The sequence below is a fragment of the Callospermophilus lateralis genome, chromosome 4, assembly GCF_048772815.1.
Source record: "Callospermophilus lateralis isolate mCalLat2 chromosome 4, mCalLat2.hap1, whole genome shotgun sequence".
In the NCBI taxonomy this organism is placed as follows: domain Eukaryota; kingdom Metazoa; phylum Chordata; class Mammalia; order Rodentia; family Sciuridae; genus Callospermophilus; species Callospermophilus lateralis.
In genome coordinates this window covers 95834113-95851164 of record NC_135308.1, presented here as the reverse complement: position 1 = coordinate 95851164, position 17052 = coordinate 95834113, and the positions used below count along the sequence as shown (strand labels likewise).

Below are 17052 nucleotides of genomic sequence, written 5' to 3'. Positions count from 1 at the left end.
CATTTTTAAAAAATTAAAATGCAGAAAAGTTTTTACACAAAGAATGGGGAAAATGTGGCTTAACTTCTGCCCATATTTAAAAAGCTTAAAGGTCTAAAATGACTTTTTCCCGAGTCATCCTTGAGATGAGAAGAGGCCAGTAAGTTTTTGCTATCTGTGCTTAAACTATTGGAAGAGTGATTTCTAAGAACAAGAGAGAGTTCTATTAGAATCTCAGACAAGGCTTCTAGGCACCATCTTTAGACATGGACATTATAATAAGCTAGAATTCATCTGAAGGATGATAACTGAAATGGAAGATTTTGTGTATGGTGTTGGAGATTGAACCCAAGGGCTTGTGCATGCTAGGCAAGTTTTATACCACTGAGCTGTATCCCCAATCCCAAGGAAAGAAATTTAAAGTGTTTTGAGAGTTATGATTGAAGAAACTAGAGATATTTTTGAATCAAGGAAGACAGGAGGAAAAAGGAACTACCTGGTTTATCTGAGAATCTTTAAAAAAAAAAAAAACTCATACTGACTAACTGCAAAGGATTTCTGGGTAGAAGTCAGAAGATATATTTTTAACCCAATATTACATACTTTTTAATTTGAGAGAGTGAAGTTTGATCTGCCTCAGGTGTAATGAATATCCTTGATAAGTGGGGTAGTTGAGCAAGCTATTTGTATATTGGGAAAGAGACATGCAGAGGACAGTCCATGTGCTCTCAAACACAGCAATTCAAGTATTTCAGAGCTCTCTGCAATGGAGTTTCAAGAAAATGTCAAAGTGAGTTCAGAGAAGTGTCATTACCTGTGGAAATTCAAAATTTGAGAGCTGAGTCAGCTCTTGACTTGTAGGATCAGAAGGCATATTTTAAGAGATTATTAAAGATTTTCTATCTCAAATAACCATTAGGTTTTTATGAAATCTTACAGTGTGCCAGACATTGTTCTAAGTGCTAGGAAGATAGCAGTGAATCAAACACAAATACTGTCTTTGTGTTGGGCAAGATAGAAAGTGGTAATGGAGTAATAAAAAGAAAATTACCTGGGGCTGGGGTTGTGGCTCAGAGGTGGAGCGCTCACCTAGCATGCATGAAGCACTGGATTTGATCCTCAGCACCACATAAAAATAAAATAAAGGTACTGTGTCCACCTACAATTAAAAAAAAAAATACTTAAAAAAAGTTACCTATAATAGTAGGAGGTGGAAAATGCTGCACAGAAAAAAATTTATAAGCATGGTAGAGAGTGCTGAAGTATGTAAAATTTGAGTGGTTGACCATAAAAATTATACTTGAAAACAGATTTAGAAAAGGGGAGGGAAGGAACCATATGGTCAGCGTGGAAAGGAACACTCCAGGTAGGAAAAGTGGTAGGTGTGAGGCAAGAATACAATTGGTATTTTTGTGGATCAGCAACAAGACCAGAGAGCTAGAGCTGAGTGAGAAAGTCAGTGGCCAGATTGTTTTGGCCTTATTGGACATAAAAAGAACTTTGGGTTTTACTGAGATGGAGAACAATTGAAGGGTTTGAGCAGAGGAAAATGGTCTGACATATTTTAAAAGGATCACTTTGGTTATTGTGTTGAAAATGAACTGTAGACAGGAGAGATCAAAACCAATAGTAGTTACTACAGTAGTCCAGATAAGAGATGATGACTTTGACTAGATTTGTAGCAACAGAAGTGGAGACAAGTGATAGAGTCACAGGATTTGGTGAAGAGTTGACAGTTTGGGTTTGGGGAGAGAAAGAGAAACCTGGTGAATGACTTGGTGTTTTAAACTGACCTACTGAAAGAATGGAACTTCCACTGTCTGGTGAAGAAGATAGGACAGTGATTTTTAGGCAGTAGGGTAAAGAGAAGTGTTTTGTTTGGATAGATAACTGTATTTATAGGCAGAAGAGAGAGTAAGAGTCGAGAAAACATATAGAAATGTGAAACAAGTCTCACAAGAACACAGCAAATAAGTTTGGTTTAGAAAGGAGGAGGAAGAAATCCTTTCCTGGGAAAGCAGCAGAAGTTATCTACAGGAAAGATGAATTGATACCAGATGTCTTAGTAATTGTACAAAATTTCAGTTGCTTCAAGTTTAGAGAATGAAGTTGAGCTCAAATAGTAAGGACTATATTTGAGAGTTTATAGGAGTTAGTCAATGTGAATTTGTACTGTAGTTTCAATAAATCTAAGGCAAACTTTTTTTTCAAAATACATTGTTTTATGTACCATCAATACAGAAAACACCATACCCAAGATAGGCCCATATAAATTGAGAAGATGAAAGGATATCCCTTCACTAAATAGCTATAAAATATAAACCCACCCATGTGGAAAGTTATGTGCCCCAACCTTGGCCCTGGAAAGGGAGGCGGAAAAATCTTCCCTGAGAATCTGTATCACTAGCTAATATTCATGAAGTTGAAATTACCACCCAAAGTGTAGTCCAAATCATCTCAAGCAGAAAAACTTGGCAGTACAGAGTTGATAGTACCTCCAGGTGATTGACAGAAGTCATTGTAAGTCCTTCCTGGAAGAACTTTCAGTCCAGCCCTAGGGAAATTCTAAGACTCTGTTGTACAGAAGCATTATGATTTCAAAATGTTAAAATATGAAAAGACGTGTCTTGAAAAATAAGGTATGAGACCAATTTGCATAGTTAGTGACTTTTCTAGCATACTAAGCAGGCTTGAACTGTGAAATGGTCTTGTAAATTCCAAATGGCACTAATTAGGAAATGGTGAAAAGAAGAAGAAGAAGAGAAGGAGGAGGAGGAGGAGGAGGAGGAGGAGGAGGAAGAGGAGGAGGCAGGGAGTTGTACATTTCCCTTCAAGCCTGTCTTTATTCTGGTAGGAGATAGCTAGAATTTCAGAAATAGCAGAGAGATGGCACCCAGGTTGTCCTCTTTCCTCCATACCCATGGCAGACTTTGCATTTCTCAGAGCCTAGAACACTGTTTATCGATCATAATTGATGATTGATAGATGTTTGAGTGAATATATTGATGATTTTGGCATTTCTCTCTTGCTTGACCTTAGAGTCCTCCTAAACACAGCAGTCGCTGGCAGTAAATCAAGGCTGGCGTGTTATTTGAACCCTATTTTCCATCTAAGATATTTTGAGGCAGAAAATAATTTGAAAACAGGAGAAAGTACTGGTCCTTTGACGTCATGACACCTGAACTATAGCTCCCATTATATAAGAGATTCAATGAGTCTTTTGGTATCAATGCCAGTTTTCTCATTTGAAATAGGGAGAGTAATTTCTCTCCTGTTTTCTCAGAGGGGTATAATGAGTCTCAAAAAGGAGGATAGATGCATAGTGCTTTTTCAATTGAAGTGCTTAGAAAAGCAAGCTTTATAATATTTTAGGTAGCTTATTGCTTTTTAAATGGAAGTTCTTAAAAAGTGATTTTTTAATACTATTTTAGGTTACCTATTTTTATATCTATATTCAGAATGATGGATTTGAATAGAAAGATTAATTTGAAGAGTTTCTGGTTAAGAGGGAGTTGTTTGGCAAGAAGAATTATTAGTGTCTGGCTTTTAGAAATTGGGCATAAAAGAACTGGATTGCTCCTACAGTCCTGAACATTTATTACCTAGAGGGCAGTGGGCTATTAACGTCTAAGGTTGTTGATGAAGACTGCCACACTTCAGAAAGAAGTTCATTCTGACATGTTAGATTCCAAATAATTTTGCATTCAGATGAATGTGACATGTGGAAGAAGTTGAGATTTGTGGTTCAATGGGATTTTTTTTCTTAAATAGTATAAATTCGTGTGAGGAAAATAAAGGTGAAGTGTTATGTGATAGATTTTTGTAAGGCTACTTTGAAAATGTTTAGACATGTTTCCAAAGATGTTAGTGAAAGGTCACATCTGACCTGATTTGGGAGTTAGATGACATTACAACCCTGGGGACTGACTTAGCATGACCTGATTTGGCTGGTTAGAGGTAACATGTGCTGCACAGTTAATCCATAATTCATGAGAATTCATTGTCCATAGTTCAACTTCTGGGTGAATATTATGAATTTTAACTAGACTAATGATGACCTAGAAAAATCTGAGAAGTTTTCTTCAGTTTATAGATGAAAATTCTAGCACTTTTTAACTAAATAAAATTTAAACATTGGTTTCTGGCCATTGCCTAATTAGTACTCATGTATTTGTTGGAGAAATGTTAGCAATTTGGTCATAAACATATTTCTGCCATATAAGGAATTTGTTGTTTTTTGCATTCTAATATTCTGCAAAATTTTACTATTGGTAAAGTGTAAACTAATGCATGAAACTTCGATCTTATTTTCAAACTTGCATTAATTTTATTTTTTTCCTGCTCTTACCCCAGTTTATGTGTCTGGAAAATAATGGTACCAGAAGATAAAATTATCCTGATAAAATTTACAAGTCTAGATATAGAAAATCGAGCTGGATGTGATCATGACTACATATCTTTACAATCAAGTGATGGAGCGATTATTAGTATGTTATTTATCATTTATAGAGTACTTTAAAATAAAGAGAAATGCTATAGCTCAAGTGAGATTTCTGCACCTGGGATAATTGTTTTATCTTACATACTGTGCTCTTCTAAAAGGGATGGGTGCGGGAGGTTGTAAAAATAGAAACAATAGCATATCATCTGATCATTTTCTTCATTGTTTTTCTAAATCAGACACCAAATATCTCATTCCTTTCTCAAGTTTAATAACAGTACTGAATAAAATCGACGTCACAATTGCCAGAAAACCTCCATTTTAAGGAAAAGTTAATATTTTCATTTTTAATCACAAAAGTGGGTATGGTTAGTAAATTTGGTATATAAAGATGAGCAAAAAGGAAAAAATGTAAACATTCATAAACCTACCACTAAGAGATGGCGGTGCTGGGGAGCGAACCCAGGGCCTTATACGTGCTGGGCAAATGCTCCACCACTGAACAGCAGTCCTGGCTCTTACTGTTAACATTTTTGTGCATATCTGTTTACATACACACACTTTGAACTCTACTGTACAATTCTTTAATAATTTAAAGACACAATAGGTCATTTCAGCCACTTAACTTTGTTAGATTCCTCTTACAAGCTATAGAAACATAATTGACCTCTAATTGAAATGTGTTAAGCATAGAAGGGTCTCCACAGCTGATACAGACCTTCATCTCTGGATCTCCATGAGACCAATGACAAGACAAATGTCTCTTCACAAACTTTGACATAGAAAAGATAATGTTCTAGGGATTATAATATTTATTGACTAAATCATTTTATACTTAAGTCTACTATTTATCTAGCAATCATTCTTGCTTAAAGTCGGCTATGTATGGAATATCACATGCTGAGCATATAGAGCATCAGTCTCAAGCTTATGGCTTGAGGTCACTGAAGGTATCCCACACAGCAGGAAAAGATGCAGAATACAGAATGTGCTAAAGTGATCCAGGGAAAGGTCCCTTGGTTTTAAGTGAGTGACAGGAAAGTTTATAAGAGAACTGGACCTTGAATAAGGTCCTAAAGGGCGAGTAGAATTTCACTTGAGACTGAGAGCCAGAAGATAGGTGAAATAGAATCATTGAAGCAGAGATTGTGGCAAGATTAAAGAAGAACTCATGGGAGATATTACCAGAAAAGTAACCATGAATAACTTTTCAGTAATGTTATTTCAATTTCTTTTCCTCTCAAGGTAAGGTCTGTGGAGATATGTTGCCCTCACCCTTGTTGATGGAGACCAACCAGGCCATAGTTACATTTGTTTCTGATGCAGAAAACAGTGGCAGTGGCTTTGAACTTTGCTTTACTGCTATACAGAACTCAGGAACAGGTAAGGATTTCAGGTGTTCATTCCCTGCTGGGAGGATGTCTCTGAATGGAGATGACAAGCAGAAGTGCCTTTTGCCATTCATTGTGGATTCTCCCTACATCTGCATAGGTTCAGGTTGTGAGAGTGTGGCTGTATTGGTAGAGGAAGGGACAATTCAGTCTGCTAACTATCCTCTCTTGCCCAATAATGTCTAGTATTATTGGTTTATTCATGCTCCAGAGAAACACATCATAAAAGTAAGCAATTGAGGAATTTCTGCTTTATAGAAAACTTAGCTACTATGCTAGGTAGGCAGAACTTACTTTGTATGGATTGTTAAGATATCGTTATGGCTAGAAGTTTCTTTTTGCCACTTTTTTTTTTTTTACTCTAAAAGGGTTCTGTATGTGACTTTAAAAATTCAGCAGTTTAAAAGTGTATACAATGCAAAATAAGGCTTTTTATCAGACTTTTGTCCTACACATGGAGTAAAACATCGATGTTATTGCAGATCCCTGGGGAGGTATTCTGAGCATAAGCATCTAAGTTACTTGGCAATGCTTTGTTCACTGAACAGTATCTCAAAGAACTTTTCAAATGAGCCTACAGAGTTCTTCTGAAAAACTACATAAAATATTGTGTGATGTTACCTGACTTATTAAATCAGTTTCCTATTAGCAGAAGTTTGAGTTTCCAGTTGTTGTCCATAGCAGCAATGCTGCCATGAATATCCCTGTGTCAATATCTTTGGACACATGCAGATATATGTAATTTGCAGAAATGAACTTGCTGGGTCAAGGGGTTTGTGCATTTAAACCTGGTAGTCATTGCCAAATTGCCCTCCAAGGAGACTGTAATTGTTTACATCTATATCAGCCACATTTTGATAATAACAGAGATCCTTTTAATATGCAGAGAGAAACTCCTTAAACGTTTTTCTTTTTGACCACTTCTCTGGGTTGTGTTTATAATTTGTACAGTTGACATTTGAGGACTTTAAAGTTGAATTTAACCAAAACTGTATTTATGATTCCATTGTGATTTATGATGATCCTGAAGAAAAAACAAGTTAGGTAGTTAACATCCCATCCTCTAAATTCAATTTGAGAAGCATCAGACTCACCACGGTGGCTCTGGCATTGACTGGCTTCCTTGGGTACCAAGAAACTGAGAGGGAGTGTGGATTTCTTACACTTGAAGATCCAGGACTCACATGCCAGAAAACTTTAGATTTAAGACCTGTGAACCAGCAGCTGACTCGCTAGTAAAGATTTTTAATAGAAACATGAAAAATGTGGAAAATCTTTCAGAATATTTGGAAGGTGAAAAAGAAGTACTCAGAGAAAGGGGAAAATGGTATCAGTGAATAAATTTCTGGTATGTGCAGAAGGTAAAAATTTTAAGTTTTCTTCTTTTTGGATCAGTTCCTTCTGTTGCTAATATTTTCATTTGTGTGTCCAAGGAAAGTAACCAAAACTGTAATTTCCACTTGGGTCTTAATTTTATTAGCAACTTCAACTTCAAATATACTTTAGGTTATAACTTTATTTACTTCATATGAAGAATTAACTTTCATCCTATTTGTCCCTCAGTCAGGTGGTAGTGAGTTTGAGACCAGGAATATAAATGGGCTCAGAATATTTACTTGGACTTTAAGAGCAGGTGAGTTGGTAGCACAATCCTATGCTCCAACAGAGCAGTACATGTGATGTGAGGGTTGGGTAAAGCAGATTTCTGGTGTTGCCTGCTCACATAAAGAATGACCATATCAGAAGATAATGCTAAGTGAAGTTAGCCAATCCCCAAAAAACAAATGCTGAATGTTTTCTCTTATATAAGGAGGCTGACTCATAGTGGGGTAGGGAGGGGGAGCATGGGAGGAATAGATGAATTCTAGAATAGGGCAGAGGAGTGGGAGGGAAAGGGAGGGCACAGGGGATTAGCAAGGATGGTGGAATGTGATGGACATCATTATCCAAAGTACATGTATGGAGACACAAATTGGAATCGACATTCTTTATAAACAACCAGAGATATGAAAAAATGTGTGTATATATGTAATAAGAATTGTAATGCATTCCACTGTCATTTATTTTTTTTAATTAATAATAAAAAAAGAATGACCATGTCCTGTTGGAAAGAAGAAATATATTTGCTTGGATGGTTTTATTGTTTATCCAGCTCCTATTGTTCACCAATTAATAATTGAGTTTTCTGTGTATATTAGAAATCAGATGTCTTCATCCCATATAGTTTTTTTTAAAGAGAGAGAGAGAGAGAGAGAGAGAAGAGAAGAGAAAAAATTTTAATATTTATTTTTTAGTTTTCGGCAGACACAACATCTTTGTTCGTATGTAGTGCTGAGGATCGAACCCAGGCCGCACGCATGCCAGGCGAGCGCGCTACCACTTGAGCAACATCCCCAGCCCCTATATAGTTTTTTTGAGATAAAAATTTTTTGAGATAAAAATTCTGATATGTTGTTACTTTGAAAACTAATTTTCAACTTTCTCTGTATGTATGATTATGCCTACAAACTAAAGTTGGAAAAAACCAAAGTTGCTGACTTAAAAAAATTAGTTGGATGATATTTTGCCTCCTGTGTTCAGATTTTTAATTTTCTTATAACTATAAATCAAATTTCCCTAAAACTTTTACAACTAAACTTTCTGGAATCTTGAAATCCATTTCAATATTCAGTTTTGGTAACATGATGGTCATGTATTTCAAAAGTGATGGTGAAAATAATTTCCAAGGCTTCAAGGTTAGAAACACCTTTTTGCCTTCAGGCAAGTATAATCACCTGTGTAATAGGAACTATTGCTTATGAAAATGCTTATAGGGAAGATAATTTAATCGTGATTATCCAAATGTAGGATGCTTGAATCATTTTGGTAGAAGAATAAAAATGCAGAGTCCTGGTTCCACTCCTAGAGATTTAGATTCTATAGATCTGGGGTGGAGCCCAGAAATCTATGCCTTAGCAAGCATCTCCCACAATGTTCAAGAAACTGCATTCACTAGAACATTTCAAAAGATGCCAAGTACCATATGCAAAAAAACAGAGAATTCAGATTAAAAAATGGAATTCAGAAGTGAGATTGGCTCTATTTTGAAATGTTAGAAGCTTCTGCAGGACTAATAATTTTCTCAATACTTTGGAAGATAAAGTTTACCTAGACAAAAGGAATATCTTATGCAAAAACTATAATAAAGGAGAATTGATGACTTACAAGAAAACTATATTGTGAAGGAATATAGAAAATGCATTAAACTATAAGTACCAGAGTGGTAGAATAGCTAGTGAAGATCTATTGATCACTTCATCCCAAGTATAGACAGTATTTCATACACATCACCCATTTATTCCTCCTTACAAACTTCAAAGATAATATACACTGTTCTCCTTGCACAGACTAGAGAACTGAGGCTTAGAGAAGTTAAATGACTTTCCCAAAGAGCTATGAATAGGTGGAGCTGTTTTTCAAACCTTGGACTCCCTGGTTCCAGAGTAATGTGGAAAATTAAGAAGATGGATGAACTTACATGTAAGAAGAATGATGGGAAAATCATTGCAAGAAATTTTTCTAATTGTATTGCTTGACTATACATGTTGTGGGGAGAGCATTTATGAAGAAGGAAAAGTCCAGCTTGATTTTTTTCAGGGTACTAGCTCAAGTGGATATGGATGGTAGAGCCATTAAATGATGTAGGGGCATAAGAACAAGGCCCTATTGACTATCAAAATCAATTAGTTCCATTCATGACATGTAGATGTTTAGAATTTTTTAGGAAATTCTAATGGAGATATCTAGTTATTCTAGGTCAAGAATTCAAGGAAGAGATTTATACTGAAGAGAGAAATTCAGAAATCATCTTTATGTAGATGAGTAAAAAATAGGGTATGGACAGACAGTACCTTGTAGAATATCTTTTCAGGCTGGAAAAAGATTTTTTAAAAAATGACTAAAATTAAGAGATGACTTTAAATATTTCAAGAGTAAATATCATGGAGTAAAGGAAGGAAAAAGTGCTTAAGAGAGCAAGATGCAGGGATATTGAGAGATAAACAAGAAATCACATCTATGCAACTTGGCATCTGGCATATAAATGGTAGTGTTAGTGAGGTCTACAGCAGAGTGGTTTTGTGATTGATCAGGGTAACAAGGAAGGTCAATTAGTGAAGCTACTCAAAATACTTTAAATTAAATTTTTTTCTCTATAGAGTCCTTAAACAAAAATGGACTGACAACACTTCTCAAAACCAATACTATATTTACTGGAAAAGCTATTCCATATGGTGAGTTGGCCATGCTACTATCTGTTTACTCTACTTCTTTGTTAACTAAATGTCTATTTAGGAAATCTTCATCTTTCATTTGATATGCCACAATGAAAAAAAAAATTCAAGTTTTATGTTTAAGTCCTTGAAACTTCTAGAATCCTGTTTGAGTTTACATATAGACTCAGAGGGAAAACAAAATAAGGATTATATAGGGAGAAAGAGGTACAGAGAACAATTCATGGTCCTCATCTACTCCTATACAAACTTATTATTTAAAATGATTTCCTGAGCCAGGTGCAGTGGTGCATGCCTGTAATTCCATTGGCTAGGGAGGCTGAGGCATCAGGATAACAAGTTCAAAGTGAGCCTCGGCAACTCAGCGAGGCCCTAAGCAACTTAGTTAGATGGTGCCTGGCAGGGCAAGCACTGAATAGTTAGGTTCTAAATGAACGAATAAATACTTTTCATGTCTAAAATCCTGACTGCCTGGCACAGTTGGCTAAGCAAGCTTTTAAAATCGGACTCCTCAGAGATGGGTCTTGGGAGTAAGTATCTTTATAAATCTCATCTGGCATTTGGGAATTACTGCTGTTGGCTATAGCAAGCCTTTGCAGGAGCTGTGTTCATGATTGTTGTCTAGGATGAGCCATTGGTCTCCTCTTCTTTCCTGTAGATATCTGTGGCATCCCTCCATTTGGTCCCCAGTGGCTTTCCAGAAGAATCGCAGGGGGGGAAGAAGCCTGTCCCCACTGTTGGCCCTGGCAGGTGGGTTTGAGGTTTCTAGGTGATCACCAATGTGGAGGTGCCATCATCGATCCAGTTTGGATTCTTACTGCGGCCCACTGTGTACAATCGTGAGTGAAACTGGTGTTTTACTAATCTATTTAACACACGGGTTTATAGGATATGCCTAGGACACAAGTGTGATTGTCTAACTTCTAAGATCATTCAGACTAATTCTAAAGCAGGAATCTTCCTTTAAGTATTTTCTCTGCATACCCTTCTAGCTTCTATTTAAACAATGTCAGTAAGGATAAAGTTAATCCAATCTTGGATTTTTTTATCCCATTTATGTGGGTCTGATTATTCATGTTGAGTTAAAACCTGCTTCCCATTACAGAATCTATGGCTCTCAACTTACTGTAACTTTAGAAAACAAGAGTTCTTATTTCTTCCTTTGCATAATTATCCTTCCTGTATTTGAACTTTTCTCGTGTTCTACTTTAGTTTAATCTTTAAGCTAGGAACTCAATTTTATTATTGGTAATAATTCCAGATACCTTCCCATGCAGTGCACTTTCCCCTGGGTTGGTTTAGGATTATTCCTCTTGAAATTGGTTCATGTCAGCAAGGGCATGATCTCTGAATTACCAGAGAGCTATGAACTATTCTGTGATATGAAAGAGTGAATATAATATACATGTAGTTTAAATAGTAGTTGTTAAATGGAATGGTGGGACCAAAACTGTACATTTTGGAAAGATCTTTGTACTTATCTCTCAAGACCCCTTAGCTCCACTCCCAAAAGGTAAGTGCTATGCTAAATTTGCTAAGTTTTGTATTCATAGTACCTATGTTCTTTTTAAAATTTTACTTAAATTTGTTTTTAACATGGCTGTGTCTCTAAAACAGTATATTGTTTTTTGTTTTGATCTTATGTACCATAATTTTATTTATAATCTTTGCAACTTGCTTTTATATTTACCCTATGTTATGTAGATCAAGCTCTAAGGCATGTGGATATGCATAACTGGTTTGTTTTGGCTACTTAAATCAATCACTTGTGGTTAGGTTCTGAATAGCATTATTGAAAATCTTCCTATATGTTTCCACTGTGCAGCCAGGGTCTGGAACCTGTCTTTCTGTCCTGGTCTTGACCATTTCTCTGCTTGCTTACAGTTTGTACTAGGCCCCCTTGATTTTTTGATGGTCAAACATGCTAATCTTGTCTGTTCTTCAAGGTCTGGATAGTTGCTCTTCTCTCAATGCCATTCTGCCATTGTCAGGAATCCTTATGTTCGCCTTGGCTTTAAGTTTCTCAGACTTCCCTTCTTCTTGACAACGTTGGCCATTTCGAGGAGTATTCATCTGGTATTTTGCATAAAGTTTCTCAATTGAGTTTGATATTTTTATCATGGTTTTATTGGGAGTTCTGGGGTTTTGAGAGGAAGACTACAGAGTAATAGGCCATTCTTATTATATCAAGGATACATACTATCAAGAGAACTTATTGTTAATGTTATTATTAATGTTAACTTCAATCATATAACTAAGGAAATATTCTCCACTGTAAAATTACATTTTCTCCCTTCCCATATTTACTAGTTGGAAGCAAGTCACTAAAAGTTGTCCAGCTCAGGGGGTGGACAGTAAGTTTCACCCCTTTGAGCAGGGAGTATTTATTTATTTATTTATTTATTTATTTTTTATGTGATAAAAATTTTTTTTTTTATTGGTTGTTCAAAACCTTACAAATCTCTTGACATATCATATTCATACATTAGCATACATTAACTTCAAGTGATTTATGAACTCCCATTTTTACCCCAGATACAGATTGCAGAATCACATCGGTTACACATCCACATTTTTACATAATGCCATACTAGTAATTGTTGTATTCTGCTACCTTTCCTATCCTCTACTATCCCCCCTCCCCTCCCCTCCCATCTTCTCTCTCTACCCCATCTACTGTAATTCATTTCTCACCTTGTTTATTTTCCCATTCCATTCACAACCTCTTATATGTAATTTAGTATAACAATGAGGGTCCCCTCCATTTCCATGCAATTCCCCTTTTCTCTCCCTTTCCCTCCCACCTCATGTCTCTGTTTAATGTTAATCTTTTCTTCCTGCTCTTCCTCCCTTGAGCAGGGAGTATTTAAATCATTTAAGATTCTGCATCAGAGTTTTCTCTTTTTTCTCTACTTACTAAATCTTATTTAAATTGATATGGACTCAGGGATATCTATTTTATAAATACTACATATTTTGTTGCTCAAATTGTTCCAGATTTGGCCACTGTGAGCTCCTTCATGTTAGCTGTATCTCTTTGTCAGGCTCCTATCTTTATATAACACCATAAGGTGCTCCAGGCTAATCTTATATGTTGTCTACTCTGTCCTAAAATCAGCCATTTCTCCAAGGAGCCTTGCTTCATTTTATTGGAGAATGGTATAGGAAAACATGATTTGGGTGCTAGTTATATTAGGTGCCACTGGAGTTTTGTTGCTTCTAGGTTCTCTCAGTTGACAGAACTAGAAAATAGAGGGATGTCTACTATCATGAGTTACAAACACATCTATCCATCTGCATTTATGTTATGATAATCTGGAATAAGATAACTATGAGTTTATGTTTACAACTCAAACATCACTTAGGGATTTCCACTAAGCCTACTCTGTTGGAAAAGCCCATTTTATAGTAATTCTCTCAAAATACATTTTGTGGTACTATGGAAAAGAATCTTCAATAGTAGCTGATTAATTAGTGAATCTTAATATATTGGAAAATATAAGTACTAGTATAGAGGCCAGAGACATAGAAGCATCTTTAAGTAGGTTTCCTTATCAAATAGAATGGTCTATTCTTGAATTTGTATGCAGGGACATCACACCTTGTAGAAAAATAAAGTACATTGCCAAACTATTCTTCTCAAGGTGGACACTCAACTTAATCAATTGAGGTCAAATAAATATGGTCACCTGTAAAATTTTGAGCCATTGAAATCAATGTAGAATGTAGATTTGAAATCAATCACAAAATGTAGAATGAAACTAGATTACTGTCTCTCATACTGCACAAAAGTCAATTCAAAATGAACCTAATACCCAAGAATCATCCAGAAACTACGCATCTACTAGAGGAAAACGGGGAAACACTCCAACATATAGACACAGGCAGTGACTTCCTCAATGGGACTCCTAAAGCTCAGGAAATAATAGCCAGAATTAATATATGGTAATGTATCAAATTTTAAAACTTCATGCTCAGCAAAGGAAATAATAATGTGAATGAATGGGAGAAAATCATTCCCATAAACTCTTCCAACAGAGGATTAATATCCAGAATATATATAGGACTCAAAAAACTTATCAAAAACAAATAACCCAATGAATAAGTGGGCAAATAAACTATGCAGTCATTTCTCAAAAGAAGAAAAACAAATGGCCAAATATATGGAAAAAATATTCAATGTCTTTAGTAATCAGGGAAATGCAAATCAAAAGTACACTGAGATTTCATGTTATTACATTTATCATGGCAATCAAGAATATGAATAACAAATGCTTGTGAAGATGCAGGAAAATAGGAACTCTCATACATTGTTTAAGAAAATGTATTAATACAGCAACTATGGAAATACGTATAAATATTCATTAAAAGACTAGGAATGGAGACACATATGATCCAGTTATCAACTCTTGGTATTTATCCAAAAGAATTGAAGTCAGCATACTATAGTGACATATGCACATCCATGTATATAGCAGTCCAATTTGCAATAGTTGAGTTATGGAACCAATCTAGGTGTCTGTCAATAGATGATTGACAATAGAAAATGGAGTATATACACACAATGAAATTCTTACCAACCCAAAAGAACAAAACTATGTCATTTGCAAGAAAATGGATAACTAGGTAGCATCATGTTAAGCCAAAAACAAACAACAAAAAAAGTTGGACTCAACAAGAGTCAAATGTCTTCTCTCCTGTGGAAGCTAGAGGGGAAAAGAGGATAAAAGAAATCTTGAGATAATAAAAAGGAAACTAATAGGGCAGAGAAAAGAGATCCAGGGGAGGGAGATGGGAAAGACCAGGGGAGGTATGGAAATGAAATTGAATGAATTATATCGTGTGCATGTATGAATGTGTCATAATCTCACTGGTAAAATTAAATACAAACATTGTGTGATTGACTTAAATGGCTCAAAAATTTACAGGTGACCATGTTTATTTGACCTCGGTTGATTAAGCTGAATGTCCACCGTGAGAAGGATAGTTTTGCAATGTTCTTTATTTTGCTGCAAGGTATTATGTTTCATCAGGGACTTCTTGATTTCTTAACTTTCTCCACCCACAAGATAATTTTATCAAGTAAAATCTAAAATATTCTTTCCATTTCACTAGCCATTTATCCTCTGTAGAATTAATCCATATTAATAATGTTTTCTTTAATTTCTATTAATATTTAAGCATATATGCATATGGTTTATAGTATATGCATATGCCACATTGTTTTATACTTTTGTGTACACACATTGTATTTTATTTTTATACTGATTTGAAAATGTCAAAACTTTTCATAGATACCTAGTTTATTTGACCAGGAAAATATCTTTTTTTTTAATTTTTAATTAAAAAATTGTATTTGTGCACAATTTTACATAATAGTGAGATTATGACACATTCATACATGCACATGATACAATTCATTCAGTTTCATTCCCATACCTCCACTGACCTTCCCCATCTCCCTCTCCTCCATCTCCTTTCTCTACCCCATTTATTTAAAAAGTCTACCTTTTCTCCAATGTAAGTTTTTCATGCCTTTGTCAAGTATCAGACGACTGTATCTGTGGGTTCTCTGTCTTCTATTCTATTAATGTAATGGTCTTTTTATGCCAATACAATGCTGTTTTTGTTACTATAACTCTATAGCGTAATTTTGAAATTATGTATTGTGATGCTTCTAGCATTGTTCTTTTACTCAGGCTTGCTTTGGCTATTCTGGGCCTTTTGTGCCTCTCTATGAATTTTAGGACAGTTCTTTCTTGTTTTTTGAAGAATGTCATTAGTGTTTTGTTGTGGATTACATTAAATCTGTAGATTGCTTTGGCAATATGACCATTTTAACAATATTAGTTCTGCCTATCCATGAAAATGGGAGGGTTTTTATTTTCTAGAGTCTTATATTTCTTTTTTTTTCTTATGTTCTGTAATTTTCATTATAGAAGTCTTTCACCATTTTGGTTAGATTTATTCATAAATATGTTTGAAGCTATTTTAGATGGAATTGTTTTCCTGGTTACATTTTCAGGGAATTTGTTATCGGTATATATAAATACTACTGATTTCTATACGATGATCTTGTATCCTGCTCTTTTACTAAATTGTTTCTAGAAGCCTTTGTATCTTCCAAAAACAAGTAATTTAACTTTTTCCTTTCTTATTTGTATACTTTTTAAAATTATTTTTTATTTATATATGATAGCAGAATGCATTATAATTCATATTACACATAGAGAGCACAATTTTTCAAGTCTCTGGTTGTATACAAAGCATATTCACATCAATTTGTGTCTTCATACATGTACTTCGGATAATAATGTCCATCACATTCCACCATCAATTCTAACCCCAGATTCCCTTCTTTCTCCTCCCACCCCTCTGCCCTATCTAGAGTTTGGCTATTCCTCCCAAGCTCCCCCTCCCTACGCTACTATGAATCAGCCTCCTTATATCAGAGAAAACATTGGCATTTGGTTTTTTAGGATTGGCTAACTTCACCTAGTATTATCTTCTCCAACTCCATCCATTTACCTGCAAATGCCATGATTTTATTCTCTTTTATTGCTGAGTAATATTCCATTGTGTATATATGTCATAATTTTTTATCCATTCGTATATTGAAGGGTATCTAGGTTAGTTCCACACTTTAGCTATTGTGAATTGTGCTTCTATAAACATTGATGTGGCTTATATGCTGGTTTTAAGTCCTTTGGGTATAGATCAAGGAGAGGGACAGCTGGGTCAAATGGTAGTGCCTTTCCCAATTTTCCAAAAAATCTCCACACTGCTTTCCATATGGTTGCCCCAATTTGCAGTTCCACCAGTAGTATATGAGTGTACCTTTTCCCCCACATCCTCGACAACACTTACTGTTGTTTGTATGCATAATAGCTGCCATTCTGACTGGAGTGAGATGAAATTTTAGAGTAGTTTTTATTTGCATTTCTCTAATTACTAGTGATGATGAACATTT

The 17052-nt window shown here is 35.3% G+C and overlaps 1 protein-coding gene across 1 annotated transcript in view; it reads left to right on the top strand.

Moving 5' to 3' along the window:
- The window catches only part of Ovch1 (ovochymase 1), a 49288-nt gene that overhangs the window by 12487 nt on the left and 19749 nt on the right, over positions 1 to 17052 (top strand). Inside the window, 7 exon segments of the mRNA XM_076855351.1 lie at positions 4333 to 4466; positions 5666 to 5803; positions 5912 to 6039; positions 6763 to 6850; positions 8437 to 8571; positions 10008 to 10082; positions 10741 to 10921. Of these exon segments, the coding sequence (XP_076711466.1) occupies positions 4333 to 4466; positions 5666 to 5803; positions 5912 to 6039; positions 6763 to 6850; positions 8437 to 8571; positions 10008 to 10082; positions 10741 to 10921 (879 nt within the window).